This window comes from Lynx canadensis, chromosome A2 (assembly GCF_007474595.2).
Source record: "Lynx canadensis isolate LIC74 chromosome A2, mLynCan4.pri.v2, whole genome shotgun sequence".
Classification (NCBI taxonomy): Eukaryota; Metazoa; Chordata; class Mammalia; order Carnivora; family Felidae; genus Lynx; species Lynx canadensis.
Window position 1 is genome coordinate 157,854,327 of NC_044304.2, and position 18,746 is coordinate 157,873,072.

At 38.7% G+C, this 18,746-nt stretch overlaps 1 protein-coding gene across 9 annotated transcripts in view; it reads right to left on the reverse strand.

Moving 5' to 3' along the window:
* The window catches only part of TPK1 (thiamin pyrophosphokinase 1), a 352,656-nt gene that overhangs the window by 194,219 nt on the left and 139,691 nt on the right, over positions 1–18,746 (reverse strand). For 4 of the 9 annotated variants that reach the window (XM_030308677.1, XM_030308676.1, XM_030308679.1 and 1 more), the window contains exon 4: positions 12,436–12,505. The exons of the other annotated variants lie outside the window; for them this stretch is intronic. In XM_030308677.1, coding sequence (XP_030164537.1) covers positions 12,436–12,505 — 70 coding nt within the window. The remainder of the gene's footprint in view (positions 1–12,435; positions 12,506–18,746) is intronic. 9 annotated transcript variants of the gene reach the window in all.

Sequence of the window (18,746 nt, forward strand, 5' to 3'; positions counted from 1 at the left end):
CAGATCAAGTAAAGAAAACCTTATGCTCAATGATGTAAATCTGTCTTGGTTATACATTCATGGAGAGGAAGATATATATATATATATATATATATATATATATATATACACACACACACACACACACACGCACGTATATGTATATGTATATGTATATGTATATGTATGTATACATGTATATATATATATGTATATTTTTTAATTTTTTTTAATGTTTATCTATTTTTGCAAGAGAAGGGACAGAGCCTGAGCCAGGGAAGGGCAGAAAGAGAGGGTGACACAGCAGGCTCCAGCCTCTGAATTATCAGCACAGAGCCCAGCCCATGCCGGCTCAAATTCACAAGCCCTAAGAGCATGACCTGAGCTGAAGTCTAAGACTTAACCAACTGAGCCACCCAGGTGCCCTGGGAAAGGAAGATATTTTTAAAAGCAAAAGAGATCTAAAAAATATCCCAAGTCCCACAGAAAAATCATGAATCGTAAGAGTGGGGTTTTAAGGAGTTTACTTAGAAAAAAAACGCATGATACCATGAGTTCAGGGAAAACAGAATCATCTGATTAAAAGCAAGCTTTTCTAAAACCGAGGTAGTATACGTATACTATATACCCTTTTTAAAAAGTCTGTGAGGAATGTTATTAAATTTCTCAGAACGCACAGGAGGTATTTTTATCACTTCTACGTATGACAGGTAACCATTTAATTCCTTTTCACTGTCATCGAGAGTGTGAGGAATAAAAAAATCACAGATCGAGGGGCATTTTACATCACAGTAAACTTTAAGTTAGAGGAGAACCCAGGGTAGCAGAAGTGTGCAGATTACGAGAGACCCTGAGAAGATCCCAAACCATGATGATAGCACGGCAGCCAGAGAGAAAGCGCTGGGGGCGGGGGGCATTTGTGGAAATGTCGTTTGTGTCTGTATTTGCATCTGGTTGTCCCTACCCATGTTCACCGAAGCGAACACGGAGTGGATCCCGGTGCTAAGCACAGCCCCCTCCAGTCAGGGGTCTCCGTATGTCAGCCTTCCCATCAAGGGCGCGGGCAGTCTTCCCCCTTCGCCCCCTCAGGGGGGTCAGTCACTCGTATGTCCTTACACAAGAAAAGACAGGCCACTGGGAATTCAGGGGCAGCACCCGGTGCCCAGCTCACACTTGTTCTTAGAACACAAATGCAACTGCGGATCTGGTTTCCAGATTCCAGCAGATTCCCTCGCAAGCCCAGCTTTCCAGTCCTTCCACTTACTCTTAGTTATAATATTTTCGACTGATTTTGTTGTTGTTTACATCGGTCAGAGTTCCTCTGTTCTTTACAACCAGGACCCCTCAATGAGACAAAAAGTTAAATAAGAAGTTCCTGACAACGTTAACAAAAGAGCTTTTAGTATCAGTCTCTGATTCTCCTCTTAAATAAAAGCAACTTTAAGAATTGCTTTACTGGGTCAGGAATATGCTTTCATACTTAATCTGTGAAAGTTGAAGACATTAAATTTTTATGGAAGAGCGTGTCTAATCATTCTTTAATAACTATTAAGCACATAGTGACCTAGTTCCTGGGGATGAGACGGTGAAAAAGCCAGAGACAGTACAATGCTTTCCACTGGGGTTATAGGCGGGTGGGAACATGGAAAGAAGTGGTTCCAACGTGTTGTGATAAGTGTTACGATAAGGGAAGTACCGGGTGAGAGAACATCTCAGAAGGACAATGAACTCCACTTGGTAAAGCAAGAAATCTAGCCACCAAATACCCTCACTGAGGTTCATTTAGGATTTGTCATCTACGGCCTGTGGGGAAATGACTATTATTTTCAGGGAAAGCTATCTAAAAAGGAGTAAGACTGCTCAATTAAAAATATTTATTTATCGGGGCACCTGGGTGGCACAGTCCATGTTGAGCCTGGAGCCTGCTTTGGATTCTGTGTCTCCCCCTCTCTCTGCCCCTCCCCTGCTCGCATTCTCGCTCTCAAAAATAAACGTAAATTTTTTTTAATGAAAACAAAAATATTTATTTATCATCTTTTATTTGTTAAATTGGGTCCTACGTGCCAGAGTTATTTCCCAAGATAAATAAAACAACAACAAAGAATTGTGTGAAATTAAATAGAAACACCCACAGATAATTTTGACATAATATGCAATGATACGTAATTATTGCCTAGAAAATTTTAATTTATGCCTGAATTAGGTCTGAGGAAACAAAGACTTCTGGGGAAACCCAAGGGAACTGAGTTTTGAAAGGAGTGTATACGACTTGGAAGAAAGCAGAAGAGGGATTTTATGAAAGAATTTTAAAAGAGGGTTTTGTTATAGAATTGGGTTTTATAAGTTGGTCAGACATGGTGTTCTATAAAAAAGTATCTCCGTGTGATGTTAAAACTAATTCCTTGACCTTTCAATGTATACTCCCACGGTTTTGAAAAATAACTGACCAAGTAGGATCAGTATTTCGATGGCACCAGTATTTTTTTTAACGTTTACTTATTTTTGAGAGCGAGCACGTAGGAGAGGGGCAGAGAGAGAGTGCTCCAAGCAGGCTCCGAGCTCTAAGCGCAGAGCCCAAGCTAGGGCTCCAACTCACGAATGGGGAGATCATGCCCTGAGCTGAAGTCAGACACTTAACCGACTGAGCTACCCAGGCGCCCCTAGATGGCACCAATATTTTAAATAACCATTGCTAAAGAGTGCTAGTGCTCACACAAGTGCTCCCTTCACGGCTGCTCCTGCCCTGAGGAGCAGGTCCCAGGTGTCAGGCACCCCAACACGGTATCCAGCAGAAATGGACGTAACCAAGCATCCAAAGCTGAAAACAGAGCTCGTGGATCGAAATCCTGTGGGACCGACAACTTCTTCCCTACAGTTCAGGCAAAACATGGCGAATCTCATTCAAGAAAAGTACTAAGTGCAATTCCAAATCATACAATTTGGATTGGTAAGTCAACATCTTTAATGTTCATGATTTTTTAAATTATAGTTCCTATGAGCCTGGGCATTTATACACTAGTGTCTCCTTGTTCATCACTTAAGTTCCCTTCCCCCGACTTTCTGAAGTGATAGAGAATCCAGAGATAAGCACATTAGACATAATATATACATACACACAAATGATATTTACATCATATATATCATACACACATATACATACACACTTACATACACACAATGATTTTATTCTTGCAGTGATAAAATGTTTTTGGTTGTATTTTAAATAGCCTTTCTGAGACTCTTTGGCATATTCTCCAACTTCTGGCTAGAGACAAAAGTGGAGTCTTCAAGGAATACAGTGTCAAACACCTCTCAGATCACTAAGCCAGGACTGTAAGTAAAAGTCCAGAGCTTATCCTGGTGTAAGTGCCATTTGGATATATTCCCACAAAATTTATTAACTAGCCCTTGCTCCCACTGAATTCCAGCTGTCACTTTTCTGTCCCCATAGCTGGCGCAGGTACAAATCCAGCATCCACTCAAATTTCATGTCTTATGACGATGTGTCAACGAATAGTACATGTGTCCTGTTGTTGGAGTTATTGTGCTTATTCTTGGTCTCATAATACAAAACCAAAATTTTAATAACGAGAAATAGGAAATATCTAGGTGCATTTGGGGGCGCGCTCCCATATGCGCACACACTGAAACGAGTCTGAAAAATCAGACAGCGAAGGACCATTCTACAACTTTTTAATCAACATATTTATACACATACACACATATGTGATTCTCAATTATTACTCCTAACTCAGCAATCTATAATATACTGAAAATAAACCAAAAAACTTGAAAAACATGAGCTCTTACATTGTACTGACAAGGCCTAAGACAATTCAAGTTCCTTTCTTTTTAAAAAGTAAAATTAAAAGAGCCATGTGTTACTCAGAACTTTTGACAGATGATCCAGGTTTCTCTGAAAAATCATCGGAAGGTAATTTATTTCTGAAGGCTCCATCCACAGTGCAGGAAAGGAAAAGGGTTTTGTCAGGAACATACTTTATGAAATAGAATAGCCATAAAGAACAATGCCTCTGATTAAATTTAGTTGTAAACTGACTTCCTGCGGCTGCTTAAAATGATTTCACTCTGAAAATTTATTTTGACTTCATGCATGATCTGACAAACACAGCATCTTTGCATACATATTCTGTCTCCCCACATCCCCCCAAATGATTCAGAGCTATGCATGGATAACTTTGAGATCTCTGATTTATAGCATTTGATAACCAACAGACTAAAATATATTAGGAAACTAATTCAATCAGCAATTCAAGAAAAATATGTCCTCACAGTTTATTGTGTAGGGTTCTTTAATAAAGACTCCTATTACAAATTTTCTTTTAAATGTGCTAATCATTTTTACCTTCCATCATTTTAATTCAAAGGCCCAGTAATGTTGACACGCTTACAGACTTAGTAATTTGATGGCATAAATACTTTTTAATGGAAACTTGTCAAAGCAAATGACTACATAATTGCTTAAGGCTAGGCTTACAAGAAATCAAGGTAAACCAGTGATCTTTTGTTTTCCTTAAGCAAGTACAAACTTGTTTCCTTTCTATATATGTTCACACATACTGAAGGTATATTTTTTTTAACTATGCCATGAAATGCGTGAGCATTAGTTAAAATGAAGGCCAATCACTCAGAAAATTACAGTCACAGGGAGACTGAAATCAATTGTCCTAAACATTAGACGTTATTGAGATCACAGTATCTGCTCAGATCCTTGACACCAACTTATTCCACAACAATTTTTATATTTGTTGTCTCATTCCATAAAAAACTAACAGTACTGAGCAAGCTTTTGCAAGATTTTCACTAAGATACGGCAAATATAGGCATTATATGAGTCTCTGCTACTCTTTATATCCCTTCCACGGTGGAAGTGCCAACTTTGAAAATTATGTTTGGTTCTGACTACAAGAACTAACATTCCTCCCAAAGAATCACTTGAAAAAAGTGGCAACAGATCCCAACTAAAAAGACAATTCTTAAGAATCAAGTCTATCAACTAACTTGAAGGAACAAACAAGATTGTTGGTGGGCCTATACAATGGAGTACCACTCAACAGTGAAATGGAACAAACTACTGATACAGTCACAAGCTCAATCTCAGAAGCATGTGATCAGTCACAAAAGTCAGATACAAAAGACAACAAGCTGAATGACTCCATTTATAGGACATTCCAGAAGGCTGCAGGAGCTAGGATACAGAAGTTGGGAACGGACGCAAAGGGACATGAGGGAACTTTTTGGGATGAGGGACATGTTCTGATCTTGATTGCCGGTGGATATACCTGTAGATTACTTCAAAGTTTGTTGAATTGTGTGCTTAAAATGGGTGGATTTTATTGTATGAAATTATACCTGAACAAAGCTGACTAAAAACAAACAAACAAAAAAAGGAATCAGAGAAGCTGAACACCATATTCCTTCATTTCAACAACAATATGAAAAGAGCTGGAAGCTATTCAGTTACCACATGCAATGCACTAACCATGAAAGAATGTTTACAGCTATTATCGAAACCTATATCATACACGCATTTAACTTTTCTGTAATTCATCACATCATAGCTTTGAAGGGCCACCCTCCACCCTCTTGGCTTATCCAATTCTTGTATAACCAGCCCGAGTAAAACACTTCTTCATTATGACTTCGCTGAGTACTCCAGAAGATCCTGATCTCTCCTTGAAATGTCGCAGATAGAGAAACTACAGCTCAAGGAAGTGGAATTACTTGGCCAAAGTCTCATAGTAATGAAGTCGCCAGATCAGATTTTGAATCCTGACCTCACTAAGGAGTCTGTGCCCTCTCACTTCACAGTTCCCAACGTGGAAATCCTGCTATTGCAGTGAATGGACAGAGAGGACAAAATTGTTCAAAGGTAATCCTATGGAAACAGACAAGTCAATGCTTCCTTCAAGAGGATGTCTGATTCTTGCTGCCAGGTGCCTGGTTTAATGATAACGACAATGACTTTGGAGGATAATCTGTAACATCGGAACCTCTTATTATTCAGTTTATTTAAATCCCATTCTGAAGTTGGTTTAGTCAGGGCACAGTAAGCTTTAGAGTCAGGTCAGCTTTATTCCTACTTGATCGCTCAGAAAAGTGGTATTGATCTGCTGATAAGAAAGCTGCGAGAATATATAAGGCTAGGAAGTCTGAAATGCTATGTGTGAGAAAATGAATGGTCTGATGGGAGTAAGCAATCAAGAATGAGCCCTCCTTTTCTGCGGGAGCCCCACAAGTTCCTCCTCAACCCACAATGTTAACAACTGTTTACGTGAAGGGTCATCTGTGTGATTTCAAGGAATTTTTACTGGATGCTGATCTTTGAAATTCCACAGAGAGCAGCTCTTCACCATCTGAGCTAAGCTAGAATAATGTTCATATGATCATCTGTAGGATCTCCCATTCAGGATGCTGGATTCATCAATTATTCTGAGAAAACTAACCAGGAAACCATACCACCACACCCCATTTCAAGCCCTTACACACTAACGATACCAAAATCCACAGCTATCCCTTAGACAAGTACACAGATGAGTTTCAAAGACTCTATGTCCTTTAGAATCACAATTCAAAGAAATTATCACATTTAACATTAGATTCTTGTTGCTTTCAGAATACCAATGAATTTAAAGGCAAGGATCTTCATTTCATGATAAAAGACTCATTTAGATAGGGATTCGAATGCAATATAAAATATTCTGAAAATAGGTGGGATGTATTCTACATGTGATTTCAGACAAAACATGCAAAATCTTTCTAGATAGAAGGCACTCTGGTTTATACATGCTAATAAATAACTATCCAAAGTTTCTTCTGTAGCCCAGGCAGCAAGGAGAAAGGACAAAGGAGAAAACAGAGGAAACAGCTTGGCTAAAATGAGAAGTAAAAGACAAACCCTGATTCTCAAGGTCAGGAGTTTAGATTTTATCCAGGAGACATGAGAACCTCCCCTTCTCCCTACTAGTCAACACACACACACCACTCTGTGTCCCTAACCTTTTACACTCCAGTAGGATCCTCGGGATTATTTCTAATACGCCCATTCTGGATTAACTGTCCATTCTCTGTGTTTTTCTTTGTCATAGAACCTATCGCACTGGACTAGAATTTTCTCATTATGTGCTTTATAATCTACATATTGCACACTAATTTCTTCTTTACTTGTATCACTCTAAGTTTTTTATGGGCAGGAATCATTTATTTATATATTCACAGTAACTATCAAAATATCTAACCAGAGAAGTTATTCAATAAAAGTTTGAATAAAATGAATGAATGAATCATAAGCTAGATGCTACATTCTTAATTCTGTCACTGGATTATATTTTTGAGGGATCCTGTCTCAATCAAAAGCTAATTTTATTTTTAACTGTAATTTTATTTTATTTTTGATTACTTTACCTCAACTTTCTAATAGAATAAGGTCTACAAATGTTGACATCTCTTTAAAAGTATTTTTTTAAAGAATCATCAATATCAACTATTTTTCCCGTACCGTCAAATAACTTTCGTGTGGCATTGATTTTGTGATTCTAGTTGGTCTCCATACCTCTCCTATTCTACTTGATTCCCTCACTTCTTCCACCTCCTACCATAATTAGTTGTGACCACAATTCTAAGAACCTATAGCAATGTTTCTTAATCCATTTTTTGGGTGCAAAGAGCTATCAATTCTATATCCTAAAAAAAAAAAAAGGCCACACAGTCAAAATTCAATATATTACCATTTTATAAAGACCAGAGATAGGTAGAATGAATCTAACATTAATTAGGTCAGACAGTGTCCTATGAGGGGAGATGGCAATTGGGGGTTGGGAACATGAAGAAGGCCTCTGCAATGCTGCTAATACTCAATTTACTGATCTCAGTACTGTTCGTTCATGTGCTCCCCTTTGTAAAAATTCATTGAGCTATATCATTATAGTCTGTGTACTTCTCTATATGTTTGTAATATTCCCTCTGGTGGAAAAGGTGGTGCATAGTTAACAACTTTTCCACCTTTGGTTAGGAACTGATGAGAGGAGAAGTGGTTCTCTTAGGGTATCTGGGAAAGATGCAGACATAGCAATGACTGGGTATGGGAGGAGGGCCGAGGTTAACTCTCCCATAATCCTTACTGTTCACCTGGTACCCATAAATAACAATCTTTTCATATTCTTTGACGTGGACAATTTACACTTTCCTGATCTAATTTAACGTTAATAAAACTGTCACTAGAAAAACAAAACCCTCCAAAGTCTATCAACAAGGGGCAAGAAGCAAAATCCACTTCATAAAATCCTCCTAGAAAATCTTATTCTGCCTCACTCGTGTTTGTTTTTTCCTTTCAGCCTCCTGTGATTATTCTGACAAGGCTGAGCTTTCCCATGCCGATTCAGATCAATGGTGGGTTTGACCTACTTGCCAGAAAGCAGGAGGTGGATGTTATGAGGCCACCATACGAGTTTTTAATCACAGACACCTATCAAAATATAGACATGTGACTTCATTATTAGGCTGAAGCTGCAGAAATGGGGGTATTGGCCCACACATCTAATATACCACCATAGTACCTCACATTTCTAAAAACAGGTATCTGGGATTTGGAAAACAGTCAGTTAAGACTATGGGAACAAGGGTGTCTGGGTGGCTCAGTCAGTTAAGCGTCTGATTTCAGCTCAGGTCATGATCTCACAGTTTGTGAGTTCGAGTCCCACGTCAGTCTTGGAGACTGCTTCGGATTCTGTCTCCCTCTCTCTCTGCCCCTCCCCTGCTCACGCTCTGTCTCATTCTGTCTCTTTCTCTCTTTCAAAAAGAAAATAAACATTAAAAAAAAAAAGTATGGAAACAGAGTTATGGAATCACTATGTTGCATAATAAAAGTAATGTAACATTGTGGATCAACTATATTTCAGCAATAAAAAATATATATAATATAGGATATAATATACCACTCTCAATATAACATTGAAATCAGAAATCAGTGGGGATAGTTCAGATGATTTAAAAAATAAGGTTGGAGAAACTGGCTAACCAAATAAGATGTTTTTTTCCCTCAACTAAAGAAAAAAAAAAGTATGGGAGTACAAAGTATGGAGTCTTCCTAAAATGCATTCCTCTTTAATCTCGAGTCCATAACCAAAGCTAAGACCCCACTGTCATGGGCGATGCCCATCCTACAATTCCCTGACTGGGTCTTCAACCTGCCTCAGTCTGATGTCCAGACTGAGCACACCCCCAAGTCAGAACCTGCCAGTCCTCAGAGCAGAGGTAATCCGTTCATCTAAAATGTGAGGGTCAATCGAAGTCACTCAAAACCTTATGGGAAGAGAGATCAGAGTGACTGCAACAATATATTCATTTATCAACAAATATTTGTTGAATCTCTCATACTCCCACACATTCTCTAGGCACCACCGAGCTTCCATTCTGCAAGCTTATATTCACCTGAACAAGAAAAATTAGTCACATTTTCTGTCTTCCCAAAGAGCGGAACCAATAGGAAGACTCAATGTAACTCTTTACTACTTAGGAAGGAAAAACAGATCTTTTTTTTGCCTCCTTTTTGTTTCTCTCAACCTCTTAACATATGCTCAAATCATCATGTATTATTTTCATAGCAATAAAAAACACTTCGGACTTATTTATGAAAAGTCAACCCTGATAAATACGGAGTGGCCCCTCTCAGAGTTGAAACAAAGACCGACATTTATGAAGACGGTGTAGACAGCTGAGTGCATTTGGTAAGGATCAGACATAAGGTCACTGCGGATGTTCGCCTCAGCTCTGTCCTTCCTCAGGATCTCTTCCTCCCCCCTTGCTCCTCTCTTGGTGTCTACATCAGTCTCCCTTCCTTCCATTTCAAATGTGTGAACAGCTCATTTTGTCCTCAGCTGGAGAAGATTCTCTACACATTCATGTTTTATTGCATAATTATAAGGTATTACATTGTAGATACGGCATTAAATAAACAAATACAAACCAACCAAGCGGTGGTCCACAAACCATACTCGGCTTTTCAAAACCTGTGTTTTCTCCTTTCTAACTCTGTTTTTCTGCTTTTCTGACAAAAATGTGAGAAAAAATAGGAATCACGTTTAGTCACCTATATCCAATTAGCATAACTGGTTACGGTTTGTATTTAATGAGATTTACTCTTAAGGATTCAATTCCCACACGGGGCAGTTAGTTTACTCAGCTCCCTATTAGACACTCTACCCAGGCCAGCCTTGTCCCTAAGTATCTGAGTATGAATCATTGCAAACACATTATTATAATGAGAAAAGTAACAGAAAGTACATCTTAGTATTGAACATCTTCATATACGGGCAAATGGTTCTTAGATAAAATCATGTAAATCTTTTTGGAAGTCTTCCATAAGATTACTGATAAATGTGTTAAGAATATTAGAAATGATTATTTTGAAATCTGGGCAAAAATGATGATACTCACTCCACCACCCTGGTCACCTGTTTTGCTTTTAAATGTGAATGAAAGTTCACATTTCTCTCTCTTATTAGGGTGTTCTAATGTTCTCTCTCTTATGAGCGTCCAACCCAATCCAATAAAAGCGATCAGCAGGGAAATCTGTACTTTTTTCACAAGCAATCTAGATGGTTCTGACGGTCAGAGCAGAGTTGGGAAGCACTGTGTTACTATCTGTTCACAGCTCTGGTTCACGTAATTATGTTCATGAGCTGCACCTACCCGTAGGGAAACAGCACTCAGTACCAGATCCCTCGCCAGCAAGCCGGCTACGGGCATGAAATGCAATCTCCAGGTCCTAATCTTGGCCTCCTGGGTATCATGCTCTTCCCTGAACCAACTGGCCCAGGCGCTTTTTAGAGTATTTTTCATACACTGTCCATGTCAGGTCTTAGGGAATATGGTCAGAGGAATCCATAAAGTTAAAAAATAAAGAACCATAAAGTGTTAAGAATTTAAATTGTTTCCTAGGCTGTCTCTACTGCCATAGTTCTTGATAATTCATCCGGGCCCTAGACATTAGTATGCCCCATCTCAAAGGAAACATGCTTTCCTCCTGTAAGCAACGGGCTGCTTTCAAAAAGCAGTTCCAATAGAAGGCTGAAGTTAAAAATTCTGATGCCATAAAGATGTATTTTACCTCATTTCAAACTACATATATTTAATTCACACCTGCGATTTGTTGAATCATAATATTTTTATTTTATTTTTTGCAGCAAGGAGGTGATTTCTCAAACTATAAACATTTCAGTACATTTAATAACACATATGATAGAAACGGAACTAAATTTCACAGCTAGTCTACTCATATCTGGACTATAAATTCTTATGTTTGCCAGGAGGTTGAACCATAAACATGTTGGCAATGAGCTGGATTTAAATTTGCTTTCATCAAACGTATTCCCTTGTCTAAAAATAGCTCATCATGCAAAGATCTGGGAAATCAGACAGTACAGATACCAAATCATTAAGAAGTAAGTTATTGGGGTGCCTGGGTGGCTCAGTCGGTTGAGCGTCTGACTTCAGCACAGGTCATGATTTCGCGGTTTGTGAGTCAGAGCCGCATGTCGGGCTCTGTGCTGACAGCTCAGAGCCTGACGCTTGCTTCTGATTCTGTGTCTCTCCATCTCTTGGCCCCTCCCCTGCTCGTGCTCTGTGTCTCTGTCTCTCAGTAACAAATAAACGTTAAAAAAATAAAAATAAAATAAAAATAAAAATAAACATTAAAAAAAGAAATAAGTAACTTATCTCCTAAAATATGTGGGTGCATAACTCAGAAGTAACGAAGTTAAATTATATTTAGCTTTACTTAACACTAATACAAAAGTCTTGCTTCTACAACAGAATGTATCATTTGTTTACAAGGCCAGTTTTCATTCATTTAAACTGAATAACAACTCAAATAATCATTACTGGTTTTATTTTAGTCAATGTTCAAAGTCCCCCTAGATACAAGTATTTGATAATGCTACTTAATGAGACTTTTCAAGTAGCAGAGTGAGGGACTGTTAAATAATACAATTGGCCAGGGCACCTGGGTGGCTCAGTCAGTTTAGCATCCAACTTCAGCTCAGGTCATGATCCCAGGGTTTGTGAGTCCCAGCCCCACATCAGGCTGTCTGCTCTCAGCACAGAGCCTATTTCAGACCCTCTGTCTCCCTCTCTCTGCCCCTTTCCCCCCTGTTCCACTCACGCATGTGCACGCTCGCTCTCTCTCAAAAATAAGCTTTAAGCATAAATGAATACATAAATAAGCACATAAATAAATAACATGGTTGGCCTAGTTATTCTAAGAGATACATTCAAAACAAAGAAATAATATTAACAGGGCGGAGCAGGTCTCTCACTGAGGTGGTTTTCTGTTCACTTCGAAGTAAAATTAATAGTCATCATTTACCAAGGAGAGAAGAAAACCAACCCAAGAATAGAATTAGTGGTATTTTTGACACTGACTAGAAGAAAGCATACCTTTCCCTCTCTCCTTCCGTGGTATCGTATAGGCGGTTAGCACCTCCATCAGCACAGGCTCTTAAAAGAGCTTCAAATAGAAAAAACAAAGAGTATTTCAATATAAGAAGCTTAGAGCAGCACCACATAAATGATAAACATCACAAAGTAGGCACTCAGACATACACAATGTCAATGCTTCCTTCCCGCTTTGGACCTGTCACATTCAGCCCGTGACCTCTGTACAACATACCGCAAGGGATCCTGCATAGCACACGGTCAAGTTAGACAGAATCACCTAAGACAGTGTTTCTTTTTTGCATCTTTTTAAATTCCTCCTATAAAATCAAAGGGGAGGAGCGTATTGGGCGTCTTCAATCTCTCTCAAAGCTTATTTTTCCTTCTTTACAAGAGAAGATAGGATTCATGCTCAACAGGAGACAACAGGACATAGTTGTCACTTTGTTCCCTTCCTCGATTAATTTTACAGATGTGTTCTATTGATGGCAGGAATGGGTTTCCATATGTTGTTGTGATATAACCATTTTCTTTTAAAAATAAAATCATAAACATAATGTCATAAGACTGTTTTAAAATATTAAGTAACAATCTAGGTAATGTGTGCACACAGTAAAAATTATGAGATGGCACAAAAGTAAAATTCGGGAAATACCAAGACATTTGAGTAAGACTGGCTGTCTCTCCAACCGGGACTTTTATGTCTTGCTTTCACTCTAGGATTTGGAGCTACTGAGCAGTTGTTCCTTGAAATTCTCTTAGCCCAGGAACTACCATTTTCTTGTCATTACTGCTCTCATTTCCAATTTTCCCAGAAATGTTCAGTATCTTATCATCAGTTCCTTCTTTTCTTCTTTTTTAAATATTCTTGGGGTGCCTTGGTGGCTCAATCGGTTAAGCGTCTGACTTCGGCTCAGGTTATGATCTCACAATTAGTGGGTTCGAGCCCTGCGTCGGGCTCTGTGCTGACAGCTCAGAGCCTGGAGCCTGCTTTGGACTCTGTGACTCCCTCTCTCTCTGCCCCTCCCCTGCTCATGCTCTCTGTCTCTCAAAAAATAAATAAACTTAAAAAATTTTATAAATAGATAGATAGATAGATAGATAGATAGATAGATAGATAGATATTCTTTACCAAAAGGTTTCATATCAAATTTTATTTTTTATCTTGGGCAAGGACAGTGAATGTGGATATGTCCAAGATTCCAATTCCTCATCTCGAACAAACCAAAGCTTGTCTCTATCCCCACACAGCTGTTAAAACCAAAGTCACTAGGGCCACAAAGATCAGCAAAGACCCTAGGCACCAGCACCTTCAGAAGAAACACTACTCTTTGGAGCTACTGCATCATTTTCTGGCACTTACAAAATCCCCTTCCCTTCTCATTTTACCAATTATTGACAATATATATTTCCTTAGGAGGAAGGACACCCAAATTCAAATAAGCTACAAACATAACTTCAAGAAGATCACAGAATATTCTGCACATTTTCTAAATATCGAAACCCCAAAGTTCAAAACCATCAAAAACTACACTGGGTCTCATATATAAAACACGGCATACAACAACTGAATAGGAAGACAGAAGAGACTGATGAAAATAGAGACAGATGGTAAACTATCAGTAATTACCCTCTGAGTACATAAAACAATTATCTTTATACAAAATTAACATATATTAAATCTTTTTATATAAAAAGGGATTCGCCCAACTAATAAGGAAATCTAAGAAATAGTTTTGCAGTGGCTAAGGATTAGCAAATAGAGTGAATTGTCAACTTCACAGCATAGTATTTGTCAAGGATCGGTTGAATTCAACATTCATACTTGTTATGTTCCAGGCCACAAACAGAATAATAAGGTGAGTAACCAACACACTTAATACCCCAGGCTCACAATTTGGCAGAAGAAAGAGAGACTGAAGCAAATGTACAGGATGCATTATAGATTCTCAGGGAACTATAATAAAGGCAACAAAATGTAATGGGAAGACAAGGAAGGGAGAAGGAAGTTTCAGTGAACAACTCCGAACAACTGCTTATCAATAAATCTAGTTCAGGGAAGATTAGTGTTACTTTCACAATCCCAAAACTTTCTCTAATTTCTGTTACTTCTTACGCCTAAATTCACACTGACATTTTTAGAGCAGTTTATGAAAAGAGAAATATTTAGGGGCGCCTGGGTGGCGCAGTCGGTTAAGCGTCCGACTTCAGCCAGGTCATGATCTCGCGGTCCGTGAGTTCGAGCCCCGCGTCAGGCTCTGGGCTGATGGCTCAGAGCCTGGAGCCTGTTTCCGATTCTGTGTCTCCCTCTCTCTCTGCCCCTCCCCCGTTCATGCTCTGTCTCTCTCTGTCCCAAAAATAAATAAACGTTGGGAAAAAAAGAAAAAAAAAATTTAAAAAAAAAGAAAAGAGAAATATTTAGATCATAGGAAGCAAATGTGTCCATATCTACTCCTGTTTAAAATTTTTTTAATGTTGGGGCGCCTGAGTGGCTCAGTCGGTTAAGCGTCCGACTTCGGCTCAGGTCATGTTCTCGCGGTCCGTGGGTTCGAGCCCCGCGTCGGGCTCTGTGCTGACAGCTCAGAGCCTGGAGCCTGTTTCAGATTCTGTGTCTCCCTCTTTCTCTGACCCTCCCCTGTTCATGCTCTCTCTCTGTCTCAAAAATAAATAAATGTTAAAAAAAAAATTTAATTTTTTTAATGTTTTTTATTTTATTATTATTATTATTATTATTATTATTATTATTATTTGAGAGAGACAGACAGAGCAAGAGAGGGGGAGGAGCAGAAAGAAAGGGAGACACAGAATCCAAAGCAGGCTCCAGGCTCTGAGATGTCAGCACAGAGCCTGACATGGGGCTCGAACTCACAGACCGTGAGATCATGACCTAAGCCAAAGTCCGACGCTTGACCCACTGAGCCACCCAGGCGCCCCTATTCCTGTTTTAAATGGCAAAGGGAGCTAAAATAACCCTGAGAAATTCTATAGACTTTTCTCTCATTACCTTTAAGTTGCAAGCGGGGGTATAATCTACCTGAAAGGAAAAACAAGTTCCCATCTAGCCCTAAAACAGTTTTGTTTTTAATAAAGTTTGACCAAAAAAAGATGTATTCTACCTTTTTAAAATTTTAGTAATAAAATGTTTTGGCTGGTTTGAAATACTTTCCACATATGTACATAAAGTTTCATTTGAAAAACAAAATATTTCAAGCATGAAGAATGTTGGCATAAATTCACTGAGAGGATGTGGAAAAAAGTTACAAATATACCTGTTGATGAAAGTAACAAACTAAAAGACCCAGAAGTAGAAGGTACTCTTACACATTTTTTTATAAGTCATAATGAATCAGCTTCAAAACCTGTTCACTCCATCATTTAAACTGTTCCAAACCAGAACAAATACAAGTTAGTCCATGACTTATCTCTTAATGTGAAATTTTCATTGGCATATACAGCTGAAGTTGTGTACATTTGTGAAATATTGTAACTTCAATGATTGGGCAATTATTTACTATGCATTGGGTTAATATGCAACTAAAGACTACAGTACAGTAAAATCATTACATTATCTTTATATATTGGTACTACCAGTAAGTATATTAAACGTGTAAGTGGCATAACGTGAGTTAATGTTACTGTCAGAAAATGAAGAGCTCCATTCAAAAGCAGAGGTTAATTGGCTATTTCATGGATTTCTGTTGAATAAAGTTGGACAGAAATAATGTGACTTTCTCAAAAGGAGGCTATTAAATTTGTTCTAAGTATTAAAATGGAAAAATAAAATAAAACCAAAGAATAATTTTGCAGTTTCAGCTGAAGTCAAAGAAAAGCAGACTATCAAAGGTTTCAACTCTAATCTAGATCCGTCACTTATTAGCCCTCTAACTTCAAGCTAATCCCAAGCCTGCTGATTCCAATGTAAAATAAAAATTACGATATATATTTTGCCAAATTTCCATAATTTTCAGGAGAGACAACGTGGAACTAGAAGGAAGCAGCAGAGGGAAGCATTCTCTCACATTCTGTTGAGGACACTACAACTCTGAAGGACAGTTTGGAAGAGTAATAAAAATTTAAGTGTGCATCCCTTTGATCCAGAAATTCTACGTAGCCTATAAAAACACCTGCCCAAATTCACAAAGGCATATACACAGGGATATTCATTGTGATATGATGTGTAATCATGAAAAACTACCAGCAAACTTAACCGGTCATCAGTCGAATAGGGGTAAGATACATCATAACCATAGTAGAGAACCATAAAAAAAAGGTAGCTCTTATATGTATTTGTGTGCTCTTATCAGATACATTGTTATTTAAAACTTTAAATAACCCTTGGTCAAATCTTCCTTGCAATAGCGACTCAGAGAATGTGTAAGGGTATAACAAATCCAAGAAAACAAAGAGTCAGGCAAAAGTTACATTACCAAGAATGTTTATCAAGTAATCAGTACTCAGTTGATAAGATGTGCTGCAGAACGAATGCTAACATACACCCCTGAGGAAACTCCTAACAACCAGCAGAGGATAAAACCCCCGGGGGAACTGATGGCTTTTGTGGCCACCTGCATCCCACACATGGAGTGACCAGAACATTTCAAAGTCATTCCTAGGACATGGCTAGACCTTCACTACTTCTGTTATCAAACAAACTTTAGGATCTGTCTTGTACCCTTCCTTAAAAGCTAAGAACACTTAGTGCTGAGTAAAGCCTATCATGTGTTACTAGTGCGTTAATCCAAACCCAAGACCACCTCTGTATCCCACAGACCCAAACCCTTTAACAGTGATTATTAGTGAGGAATGGGTATGGCATCATGGAGAAGACTTGTTTTTTCACTCTTTACGTTAAACCCTGTGCTGTTAAAAATATCTGCACAAAAGAATTTGAATCATAGTGTAATTTTAATTTTAAAAAATCAGCAGTAGGAACTAAAAGGGGAAATACACATAAAGTAATGTAACAATTCCAGATCTAACCCCATTGTTAGAAGGAATCAAATATTTGGTCAGACTTTGTCAGGATTGAATTGCAGATGCCTACAGTTGATCTAGAGGAAAGAGAAGGTCCGAATCTTCTTTAGAAGTCTTACTGTATCCCTAGAGAGCTAAGTAACTCTAATTACCGAAATCCTGTTTCTTCCCAGCACGGGTCCTAACTCCTAGTACCCCAAGGATTCAATTAGCCTTTGCGTACATGAAACCAATCTAATCCGTCAATACTACTAGTTTAAGCCAGGATTCTTTCCCTGCCTGACACAGCCATCCATGAGTTCATCCAGCTACGGCAGAAAAAGTATGTCCCTCCTGGATGAGACTCAGCAACAGTCCACTAATACACATTAATAAGGAAATGAAAATCGCGGAGAACCACCGTGAGCACATTCACAACTACACTGATGCCAGCAGAAGGTTCACTATCAGGCACTACAGAGAAGAGTGTTGTTTGGTTTGTTTTTATTGTGGTAAGAACGCTTCACAGGAGATCTACCCTCTTAAAAGCTTAGGTAAGCAACACAGTCTCATTAACTAGAGGTGCAGTGTCGTGTAACAGATCTCTAGAACTTGATGGTGTTGCATAACTGAAACCTTGGATCCCTGGAATAACAACTCTTCATTTGTTCCTTCCCTCAGCGCCCCCCGCAACCACCGTTCCATTCTCGGCTACATGCTTGACTATTTTAGCTGCCTCACACAAGGGGTCCGGGCAGTACTTTTCCTTCTGTGGCTGGCTTTTCCCACTTCGCTTAATGTCCTTCAGGCTCATCCAGGTTTTCACGTATTGCAAGATTTTCTTCCTTTTAAAAACTTTCTTATTTCGGGGGGACCCCGTCACCCATTTCTCCCATCTCACTCCCACCACCTCTGGCAGCCACCTATTTGTTCTGTGCATCTATCAGACGGTGGTGGTGATATTTTGGGGGTTTTGGTCCTTTGCAAGATACATAGCCTGCAAATTATTTTCTCCCATTCTGTAGGCTGCGTTTTCACCCTGTTGTTGTCTCCGCACAAAAGCTTTCTGGTTTGACGTAATCCCAATTATCTCGTTTTGCTTTTGTTGCCTGTGCTCTTAAGCATCATATCCATGAAATCATTACAAAGCCAATGTTGTGACGTGTTTCCTTATGTTTTCTTCTGTAAGTTTTACAGTTTGGGGTTTTACATTTAACTCTTTAATCCATTTTGCATTGAAAATAAGTGTTTTTAACCAACTTTTATCATGAGAGACTATACTTAGCAATTATTTACACGTCGTACTTAAATCAGCCAAGAAGCTCTGAATGATTTAATTCTTCCAGAAATATCTCTTGCTT